Genomic DNA, 12,283 nt, shown 5'->3' on the forward strand with positions numbered 1-12,283 from the left:
ATAGATTAAAATAGGAACTTTAATTTTTTTTCCTGTAAACCTTAAAACTATTAATCCTAAACTATTTTGTATTAACATTGATATAAAAAATATAAGCCATACCAAGTAGCTCTATTGAATCATTGCCTTTCCTCCCTATTTTCATAATACATGGACATTAGTATAGTAGAAAAATTCTGTCGTGGGGATAATTCAACTTTACTAGGCAGAACTCCTTGAAGACAACTTATAATTTTCATAGTGGAGTTAGTTAAATACTCCATGCCTTCATTCAGTGTTTATAAATTTTCTTCTCTGCTCTAGGCATCATGCTCAGCGCTGAAGGTGAAAAGCTCACAATGACAACAGCTTCTTTCCTCTCAGCACGCACAGTCCAGGGACAAAGATGTTCAGTAGTAAAAACTGGGGAACTCTGCCCCAAACTCTGCAACTTCTCTGCTCTGTATAACTGCTTTACAAAAACCTAAGTTCGGGTCTAGAAAGTGCAGTTTTAGGTAGATGAGAAAATTCTGATATTGTGGGTTAATCTGGAGTTGAACGTATTCAATATGTACCCTCTCCTTACAAAAAGGAGTTGAAGAAACTTAAACACACACATTCCCTAAGATGGAACAGATAAGAATATTGATTTTAAAAATCAAAGTGAAGGAAAATAATCGATTATCCTGTTGAAGCCAGAAGTGAAGTTTATGGTATAAATGCAATTCCTTTACAATTGCCAGAGATGGGTCACAAATCTGACTCTTCAGTTTCTTTGCAGTCAAAGCAAAGAGAGAAATATGATCAGTTACAATTTTATATTTTCCGCATAAAGGTTTTTCTGGCACTGAGTCCTGAAAGAGATTTCTCCCATGGGTCCTTATATAAAGAGGTCACACTGTGATATATTATTTCAGACACTATATCCTGGCAAGTGTAACAGTGGGTTTCCTATGGCTACTTCTTATACCATCTTTCATTTAAACCAAGGGCACAATGCCAAAGTTCAATTCAGCAAGATTCCAAGAGGGAGAAAAACTTAGCAAGCTAAAAATGCAGATAACTCTCTGATGGTTCAGCTTGATTGAGAGGTAAAGTTTGGAATACACAAGGAGATAGGTAACTTTTCTTAAAGGGAATTTTTCATAAATGTATTCATTAATTTGATACTTGCTGAAAATTTGGCAGTAGAAAGTTTGGGGTTATATTTTGTACCATAAATCTATAGTAAAGATATGCTTCATTGCTGTTTAAAGATGGAATTACGTGATTTAGATGGTCAACTAAGTAGAAGGTAAAATAAACCACTTCTGAAAATTAAGCTGTCTAAACCAGAATTTATTAATACCAGAAAAGATAGATAGAGGTGACTTAGGAAGTACCTGTAGAATAACCAAACTCTCTCTCATAAAAAAATGGAATGATGGGGCTTCCCTGGTGGCGCAGTGGTTGAGAGTCCGCCTGCCGATGCAGGGGACACGGGTTCGTGCCCCTGGTCCGGGAAGATCCCACATGCCGCGGAGCGGCTGTGCCCGTGAGCCATGGCCGCTGAGCCTGTGCGTCCGGAGCCTGTGCTCCACAACGGGAGAGACCACAGCAGTGAGAGGCCCGCGTGCCGCAAAAAAAAAAAAAAAATGATGAATGATTTTCACCATGAAAGTATTATATCATAGAATATGGCTGTGATAGTTTTTATTTGATTTTTTTTTCATAGTAATTAAAGCCAATTACCCACAGTGGTTATCAAAAAAAAAATCTGAAAATTTTATCCCTGCAATGTCTAATTTTATGCCTTGTGATTTTTCTGGTGAATCTCCCAGACTTTTGTTAAGAAAACATACCAATAAGTCAGTAAATAGCTGGTATATTGTATAGGCTTGTTTTATTATTGCTACTTGCTGAAAACTGGTCCACTCTCTGGATTGGGACTAACTGTAGTTGAGAATATTTTGGATATGGCATCACTTTCTCAATGTACTTGAACTCGTACGATTCTCTCCAATTGTCTTCCTTCTTTCTTTCTTCCTTCTTGTCTTCCTTTCTTCTTTCTTTCCTTTTCTTCATCTTGTTTTTTGTTTTGTTTTGTTTTTTTTAAATAGGGAAAGGACTTTTTTGTAGTTTGTTCACTATATTTTGTGAGGGAGATTCCAGAAACACTTTATTTATCGTATGCCTGAGGATGTGCCCACATGTGCTTTTTCGTTAAGTAGTTGTTGGTCACAGAAGACCAACATGGAGCCACAGTGTTACTGTTACAATGTAGATCATAAGCCTACTGAGAATGCCTGTAATTAATTAGATGTATACCCTTGGCAATCAAAATTTATGTGTCCTGATACCTTTGAAAACCATGAACACCCCTATAATGTATGTAATTGTTCATAAACTACAAAAAGCTAACTTACAGTGACACACTGTGCCATGTAGGGACAATGGTCTTAAGCCATTGGCTTGGTTCATTTGCTGTATGGTTTGTTTCTCAATGGCGTCTCCTATATGAGCCCAATTCACTGCCATGCTTCAGTGAAATTACTAATTGTTGAAATTCTCCTACCTTTGGATTTACTTAATACCAGAAACTACTGAAAACACCAATTTAAATCTATAACTTTCTCAAGTAACTTTTACTAAAAGTAAAGGAGAAATTATAAATATCATTAATAAGTATCCCAAATGAGTTTTACACATTAAAACTTTCTGAGGCAAAGCAGTGTAATGAAGAGGGCAGACACTCAGTTTAGAAACAGAAACTTTCTTAAAATTTCCGGAATGTCCACTTACTAGCTATGGCCTCAAATAGATTTCTTAACTATTCTAGGTATTATTTTCCTTATCTGTAAAATGGAACAGTCATTCCTCTTAATGTCATAAAATTGTTATGATAACAGAGATAACCACTGTGTCTCTAAAAGTATATTATTTGACGGATAGTTAAAACAGTGTGTGTATATCTCCCTGTTAGCCAGATCTTATTTTTAAAGACAAAAATCTGAGCCTGAAACTGATTTTTTCCCCCAAACCCCAGTGCTAGGTGAATATTATAATTTAAGTGGCTACCGTTATGTTTAAATTGTATAATTTAATTACAGGACTATCAATAGACTATGTGGAAAACAAACTTTATTGGATCAGTTCGGGAAATGGAACCATAAACAGATGCAACCTGGATGGTGGTAATTTAGAAGTAATAGAGTCAATGAAAGAAGAATTGACAAAAGCTACAGCCCTAACCATCATGGGTAAGTACAGTGATACTATAGCTAGGATGCTTGTATTGATTGGGGTTGATTAATTGTGACCTGTTAAAGCTTAGAAAAGACTGCTCCATTAACACCAGAAGCACATTCAAATTGCACATCTCTAAGGGAGTTTTTCTTTTCTTTTTCTTTTTTTAACCTTAGCAAAGAAACTTAAAAGATTATCCAGATCAGTGACTTAGTGCTATTAGCAATAATAACCTCACTGTTATTAATTCTTGGGGTATTATTATTCTTGGTATTATTTTACAGTCATTTTCTGTGTTCTACTATAGTGTTCTAAAGTGCAGGGACCTTGTGTATTTGTCACAATAAGGTAAAATCTTATCTCTGCTTATAAAGGATAGATTGATCTACACAGACAGTTGAAGAAACAAGGCCACAGTGTCATTGACCAATGATTTAAATTATTCTTCCACAAAAATTCTTTATATGTACACACAAACACACACACAGAGATTATACCTGACTAGTGGTTATTTTAGAATAGGATTTATTTACAATTGTCTCATAAGTCAATAAGAAAATAAGGTTATTTTGTATTACCCAGCTTTACCAAATTAACAAGAAAATTTTGTTGCCTGTGTATTTTTACATTTTTTAAATCACCTGAGTAAAAACAGCAGAGCTTAAATTCTGAAAGTGGTTTGGTAAACTGCAACAATCCCCAGTCAACACCCACACTACGTTTTCAAAAATTGAATTCCAGCATACTTCGTGAAATCAACCCAAACTAGCGAATAATATAGCCAAGGAACCCAGTAAGTTAGAGGAAGCGTGATAAAAATATGTCATAACATTTCAAGAGATGTCATTGACTTTTAGTGAATATATACACATATATATATATCACAAACTTTATATACTGTAAAAATCATTGCCTCATAGAAAAATGTAGGCTTTATAAAAATTTATTTCTGCTAACATGATTGGTACTGACCCTGCTATGAGTAGGAAATGAGTACTAAACTTACAGAACTCAGTGCTATGAACAAAATCTCAAAAAATGGAGTAGTCCATTTTAGCAAAAAAATAAAGTAAGTTAGTTTTGTTTCCTAATAAAATAGAAGAGACAAAGCATGGATGAAATCATTAAGCATATATTGGATCAGAGCTGTGAACCTTATTTGACATCAGTGCCGTATGGGAACCGATCTTGAGTAAATTAAAATTCTTTTAACAAGTGAATGGTTATGTATCTGTACTTCTCCCTGCCTCCATAATTTGATTAACACTGAAAGATAAAAAATAAAGAAATCTATTAATACCTCTACTGTCAATACATTAACTGGACATATCAAAATATATCTGCAGTTTGAAGGCTTAAAGTGTAAAGGGCATCACCAAAGAGAAGCAGGAGATCAACTTCTACTTTCTGAAGTTCCCTAGCTGGTCTCTGAATTTGTCCTTCTGTTCAGATTCCCCCTTCTTTTAGAACCTCTCTACTCTTTCTCTTTGGGGATGGTATAAAGTGTGATGAGGACCTGCTTCCTGCTGAGGCCGAATAGTATAGTCATATAAAAAAGACAATAAAAAAAGGAGAACCTTACCACTATCCAGGGGATTACTGATGATGACAGCTATAAATGTTTAAGAAGAAATTTGCCTACAGTGATACTGAAATTGCACATCCAGGAACAAAGAAATAATTGTAATATGAAATGACCAGTTATATGCCAGCTCCTCAGACTACCTAGGTGATGGATGATAAGTAACTGAAAGTTTGTGTTTCACTAAAATTTAGGAGTGGTTTTCCTAAAATTGAGTTAATAATCTCTTTGGACGCATTTCACAATTTTTTAAACTTAAAATATTATAATTTGTAACTCTCTGGGGGCTCCCAGTTTTACTTGGAATAGTATATACAGAATAAACTGAAAGGAGCTTTGAAATATTAAAATTAGGTAAGCAATAGGTATTTGGTAATACCTAGATTAAAATAAAGCAATTATTTGATGATTCAACCAAGTCCAAGACCCAAAGACCAAGATTGCTATATCTAAGTTTCACAAACCTTCTTTCACAAATACTTCTTTCAAGAGGTAGAGTTTAACTTCCCTCCCTTTGAGTGCAGGCTGGACTTAGTGACTCACTTCTAATGAATAAAATAAGGCAAATGTGATGGCGTTTGACTTTGGAGATGAGGTCATAAAAGGCATGAGCCTTCCTCCTTGCCTTGTCTCTCTTGGGTCCCTCACTCCGGGCAAAGCCAGGTGACAAGTTATGAGGTCCCACAAGCAGCCCAGTGGAGAAGTCCACACAACAAGGAACTGAGACCTCTAGTCAATAGCCGTATGAGTGAGCCATCTTGAAAGCAGAGCCTCCAGCCCAGTCAAGATTTCAGTTGACTCAGCCAAAGCCAGTGCATTACAGCAACCTCAAGAGAGACTCCAAACCGGCACCACCCACATAGTGGCTCCCAGATTCCTGATCCATAGAAACTATGTGAGACAATGAATGTTCATTGTTTTAAGATACTGAATTTTGGGGTTAATTTGTTATATAGCAATAGATAACTAATTCATGTAATTCCATGTATAGAACTCATTCATTTACGAATAGATTCACAAATTCAAATACTTATTTAATAGAGTGAGGCAAGTTATAAATAGTAAAGTGTGTCAGGTGTGATAAAATCCAATGGCTCAACATGATAGTAAGTAGTAACTGAGTCTAGACTTCAGTATCTAGACTTACTTGAGGGTGGCAGAAAGTATGATAAAACCGGAGAGAGCTAATGGTCCACTTGAGGTAGAACACCTCTCACCTCCACTTATTTTTTACCATAAGGAACATTAACAGGTTGTGCCAGACATTTCATTTTTCATGAGAAGCAAGAAATCTAGATTTGTTGTTGTTGTTGTTGTTTAAATCTCGAAATTTAAAAATGTTACCAAATTATCACATTACAAAAAATACCATGCAGGCCAACATAGTGCACATATAGGCTAACTGTGAAGGCTAACACTCTACAAACCAAGAAAACTAACGAATAACAAAAACACCACCACGACAATCATCTGTGTGCTTGATTCATCCCAGTGGCACCACCTAGTCACCACCTCTGGTTCAGTCATCTTTTATGTTGGTGATGTTGAATTGTAGAGTGAAAAGGATGGAGCTAAGGCAGCTAATGCCCAGTTGTACCATTGGAGGGGACTTGGTAGAAAAAAATAATAATAATCTGGGAGAGCTGGCATAACCTACAGAGGTGAGCAGGACATATGATTTCTCACCAAGCTTTTGTGGTCTTGTTTGACCAGACCTTGTATTCTGCCTGAGGTATATACAAATGAAGAGCATACGAATGTGAGGTCAACTTCTTATTTGAGTTCAACTGTTGACAAGGAAATGTAACTTCTAAATGTAGAGCTTGCACCTTAACAGCAATGGATACTTAATTCCATTCATTCTTTCAACGTATATTCACTAGTGCCTACCATATTGCCAGGTATTGCTATATACGGTGGTGAGAATCCTAACTTCATCAAATTTGCAGAAAAGCAAGGAAGACAGACACTAAGGAGGATGGAAAATGCACAGAATTATAGGTAACTGTTAAGGAACAAAAAAAGAGAAAAAAAGGACAAAGCAGGGAAAAGAGATAAAAAAAGTATATAAAAAGATATAAAAAGGTAAAAAAGTATATAAAATTTTAGGTTTTAGGTTGAATGGCCCAGAAGAGTGAAAGAATGTGAACCAACAAAAACTGTTTTAGTTGTTCATTTGGTTTTCAGTTGTGTTATTAAATGCTTTGTTTTAAAAAATATTTTTAAAGTAATTTAATTATATCAAAATAAACCTTCACAGGTGATTCTGATAATTTACCAGGTTAGACATCTTTTAAGTTGACCATGGTTCAAATACAGTGTTGTCTGTGATTCACCTTTTCTCCAGTGAGTCACTTGGTCAGAAGTGATTTACACATCGTGTACAATGGCTGTTTGATGAGGACTCTTAACACCGTTTACTCTGGACTGAATGTTTGCGTTTCCCCAGATTCATATGTTGGAGCCCTAATGTGATGGTATTAGGAGGCGGGGCCTTTGGGAGGTAATTAGGTCATGACATTCAAGCTTCCATAATGGGATTAGTGTCCTTCTACGAAGAGACCAGAGAGCTTGCCTCTCTGGGCTGTGAGATTACAGCAAGTAAGTGCTGACATCCTGATCTTGGACTCCAGTCTCCAGAACTGTGAGAAATAAATTCCTGTTGTTTAAGTCACTTAGTCTATGGTATTTCTGTTAGAGCAACCCAAACTAACTAAAATACCATTCCAGTTAGCTGATATAAGCTGACTAGCCTATAAACTTTGAACATCAAATTCTTCCCCATTTTAAAGAATGACCGTGTCAATTTTCTTTTCCCAAATGTCAGAGCTAACAAATAAAATAGTTGCTGCTTTCAAACACAATAGCTGGTAGCTCTAAAATTATATCTGCTACTTATTTTTCTTAGATAATTTTTCTCAGTATTTAGCAGTTTTTAAATCATTTTTTTATAAATATATTTCAGTTTCATGATATAATAAGGTTACTCTAAAACATTTTCTTACATGATGTCCAAGAGGTTTGTGTTATAAAATAGTGCATAGTCAACTATGTTATATTTAACTATTGATTACCTAGTTTTCAGATACAGAACTTTTTTGTTTGTTTCTATTCACCTTTTCCTCATAACATTTGGCATTTTCCTCATCATTAATGTCTGCAGGAGACAGTGAGGTAATCGCAAATTAATAAAGTTGCTCTTCACTGCCTTTAAGAGGAGAAGGAGGTTAAAACTATTGACTAAAATTAGTGTTTGTGGGTTATTTATGGATTATATTTAACATACTGTTCCTTTTCACTGTCAGCATATGCAGTTTGAGAGCAGACTGCATATATTGTATCCACATTGAAAGAGAAAGTTAGAAAAATGAAAGAAAATACACAAATAAAGCAAATGTACTGGCAGAAATAGGCTGAATAATTTTTAGAGAAAATTAAGATGGAATTTGGGAAATAGCAGGATGGTAACTTAGCTGTATTTTGTACTTTTAGGGTGAGGAAGGGAAGACCTGGGGAAAACGGACCACAGATTTAAAATAAAAATGAGGATATAGATTATTCAATTATAGAATATAAATTATTCAAGCAAACTTGAAGAAATATGCATATCTGTATGGCAATTGTGGATTTAGTGGTCAGCATCTTATTCAATCATAGGTGACCTTCATACAGTCCATAAAAACGTGTCATGTAGTAATTTGTCAAGTTTTACTAGGGCAAGAGTCCTGGGCACTACAAGGGGTATGGGTTTGAATTTAAACCTCCACCCCACGAGCTTTTTTTTCATTAGCTCATATATTACTCCATTGTATATACAGTATTACCATTGAGATTCAAGTATACATCTACTCTTTTTGTTTCATTTTGTGGTAAATATGATCTTTGGAAATTGTTCTTACCATAGTACTTGTAAATGGGAATTCTGAAGTTAACATGGCAGGTTCTTCTTGAATGTCAAGGGGTATATATATTAGTAGCCTTCTTTATGTGATTAAATCATAGACTTTTATAATTAAATGTAACCTTAGAGATCTTTAAAGTTATTTTGTCAGTTGAGGAAGTGTACTTCAGATTCCTGTTCCTACTATTCACTAACCAGCTGTGGCTATGGGACAACTACTGAACTCTATGCCTTAATTTTCTACTCTGCAAAAACATGAGCTTTGACCATATGAGCTACAAAGTTTTAAAAACTTGTATGATTTTGTCACTAATGGGTTGATCCAGAGTGCAGGAAATTGTTTAAAATAAACTATTGTCTAAGTTGAAGTAATACAGGAGAAGCAATAAAGACTGGCTAAAAATAAAATTTATGTGTGAAGTTATGTTCATCAGAGTTCATACTAATCTGTTTTAGAAGTTGGGCAAAGTTATTGTTTTGACTTTTAGTTGAGAATTTGTTGGATGTTTACAACATAGGATTGCTTAAATTAATTGTTTTAGAATGGGTTTGTACTTTTTATAAATATCTAAGTAACTACAACACTCATCTGATCTTAGAATCACTTGCAAAAATTGGCAAACTTCTCTTTAAAATAAAAGGAGCTTTGAATCACAGGTAAAGGCAAAAACAAACCAAAAAACCCTACACATTTTCTATGAATACCTAAGCCCTCTCAGTTGACTTTTTCTGTGTTATCAATCACAGTTTAAATATATTATACTATTGATCTGTTTCAAGTAGCAATTTGCCAGAATAGGCTTAAAATGTAAATATTAGAAGGATATTGAACTTTGGCTACAGTTAGGATCGATCAAGGAGGAGAAAAAGGCATATTCTATGTGCATTTTCAGTCTCTTATCAGAAACAAACTCAGCCCTGTAACGAGTAAAAAGTTGTCTTCTCTTGATTTGGTTATGAACACTTTTATTTTAAGTCAGTGTTAACAAAATAATCATTTCCCTTTAGGGAGCCCTTGAAAGGCTTTACCAAATGTACCCCTTAAGGACATTTGTTCATACTTTTCATAGGTTCACTTCACAAAATTGAAGTCATCATGATAGATGCTGTGAACATTCTCAGCACATGGATAGTTTGCCATGGAAAACCAAGGCTGTCAGATTAAAATGCTTCCAGAACTGTCTGAATATCAGAGAAGGTCATTTTTATTTGCTTGAGAATGAATACAGTGTTAATATTGTTGGGGATTAAATGTTTTGAGTGTTCCCACTGGAGTTTCTACAGCAAAGCACAATCATCTGATCCCTTTGCTGACCGAAAAAAAAACTCTAAGCTTAATGGCAAAAAAATTAGTCTTTACCTACACTAACACTTAAGCTCGCTCCACTAATTTCTGAATGATATACTTTATCATTTGTATCTGTATTCTTTCAGCAAATTATTTGGTGTAATGACATTTAGAATTTATTAAAACGTATCTAGCACTTAATTTACATACTTGTATATTTCCTCAAATAATATACTTTATAAATAATAATAGAAATATGAAAAGTGTGTATACAATAAACAACCCAGTAAAACTGGCATGCAGAAATCATCAAAAACCTTTTTTTCCTACTTTACTTCCTAAGATAAATTACTATGGCAAGTTGTCATGACATCTATGAAACATTATAAATGATAGCAAGTGACAGGCTGTAAGTCTGGTGCATTTAGTCTTGCTAAGATCCTTAGACTGAGCACTTGTGGATTCACACTGAAATCTAGCCTGAAAGGGTTCTATATGTTATATTCTTATTAAAAGGTGACGAGTCTGATAACTTGAAAGTTCTTGACTTCAATAGCCCACCTTAAGAAGTTATTTCCTCTGTTTTGTACAAGGCAAGTCCGCTTTACATGTTGTCACGTGCAGGTTTTTTGTTTTGTTTTGTTTTTAATCATAGCTTAATGAATATTTTTCTCCCTCTGAATGTGCAAAGAAGCTGAAACTTAGTTTCACAGGAGTTCTTACTTCTTATGAGACTCTTCCCTCCCTTCCTTCCTTTTCTTTCTTTTAATCTTCCCTCCCTTTGGCTGTTCCTTGGATTGCATGTTTTCTTTTTATATCTGATAGCTTTGCCCCTTTATTTGTTTTGTTGTTTATTTGTTTTCCTTTCACAGTCTAGTTAGATACTAACATTTTATTTGGGCTACTAAAACAACTTCTTCCCACTTTTCGTATCTCCGATCCCCAAACTATTAAGACCTGCAAGGTTCAGACCTCCTGTGGCACCCGCCTACCCCCTCCTTAGCCATAATATTTCAGAGGCTGGAATAAGCACTCACAACTTACTCTGAAATGCTCATTTTTTTCTCTCCTTTTCACTCACCAGAAGTTGTTTGTCACAATATTATCAGTTTTACCTTATAGATAAATGAAACTTAAGGTCAATAAGTTTTGTTAAAACCCAAAGCATTATTTGTCCCACCTTATAGATAAAGAAATAGGGTCAGTAAGATTTGTGAAAACCCTGTCCTCTGAGACTCAAGCTCAGAGATCCTGATTCAAGTTATGTGTGGTTTCCATTACCAGCAAGAGCCTTCCCTATCATAACTGTACTTTTCATTGGATCCTCCTCTACCCCTGAGCTGCAATACATCCAGGCAAACTGTTCCCCTGTATCTGATCATGTCCTACTTATTTCCATTTGTCTTGCTATTCCTTGTTCTTTGACTGCCTTCCATATTTATCAGCCACCCTAATGGGTGAAGTATCACCTTTCAAGACCTACTTCAACAATACCTCAGTGATTTGAAACGTTTCCTTTCTCTGAACCCCTTTGTATTTTTCTAATGTAGTGGGATATTCTTTGTCTTTTCTAATGAGTGAAAATGTCTCACTTTTCCCTTACTTGGGACTGCATTTTATTCATATATGCATCATTCATGATACACAGCAAGATGCTTTGCACTGAGTACATTTTATTTTGTAACAGTAGAATGTATGAATAAATAAAACAATGACCATCTACACACCAAACCCCTACCACAGCAATCAAAATATATTTTCAGTCAAAGCAGGCAAATGCTTATGTAGAATGATCACAACCATAAATATACTGTACAATTTAAATATATATAGAAATAAATATTAAAGGAAAATACTTTGAAATATAAGGATTTGAATTGTATAGGGAAGAAAATGAATAACATGATTAAGTGTATACAACAATCATTTCCAACATGTATTCTACATACATGTGTATATAGAAATGCAAGAAAAGAAGAGCCGTATTGAATAATGTTTGTTCTCAAAGGAACTAAACAGCTTCATGGAAGAAGATTAAGAAGAAGAAGGAAAAAAAATAAAAGAATACCCTAAAACACACACAAGTGAAAGAGTTCCAAAACAAAACAAAAACTTTGATGTTTGGAATGTTTTAGTCTCTTAAAGGTAGTCTATCACAGTTGGGCCTAACAGCATTATTCTCTTTAATGATAATAATTGATAGTCTAAATAAATAAAGCATTCTAGTATTTAATTTACAAATCTTAACTCATGTAATTCTCACAGTCCCCTGAGAGAGGTACTATTAACACTGCTTACTCCAGAGCTC

The 12,283-nt window shown here is 34.8% G+C and overlaps 1 protein-coding gene across 1 annotated transcript in view; it reads left to right on the plus strand.

Annotated features, from left to right (window-relative positions):
- The window catches only part of LRP1B (LDL receptor related protein 1B), a 1,442,028-nt gene that overhangs the window by 875,199 nt on the left and 554,546 nt on the right, over window positions 1-12,283 (plus strand). The window contains exon 32 of the mRNA XM_060151186.1: window positions 3,069-3,218. Coding sequence (XP_060007169.1) covers window positions 3,069-3,218 — 150 coding nt within the window. The remainder of the gene's footprint in view (window positions 1-3,068; window positions 3,219-12,283) is intronic.

The sequence above is a fragment of the Lagenorhynchus albirostris genome, chromosome 6 (assembly GCF_949774975.1).
Source record: "Lagenorhynchus albirostris chromosome 6, mLagAlb1.1, whole genome shotgun sequence".
In the NCBI taxonomy this organism is placed as follows: Eukaryota; Metazoa; Chordata; class Mammalia; order Artiodactyla; family Delphinidae; genus Lagenorhynchus; species Lagenorhynchus albirostris.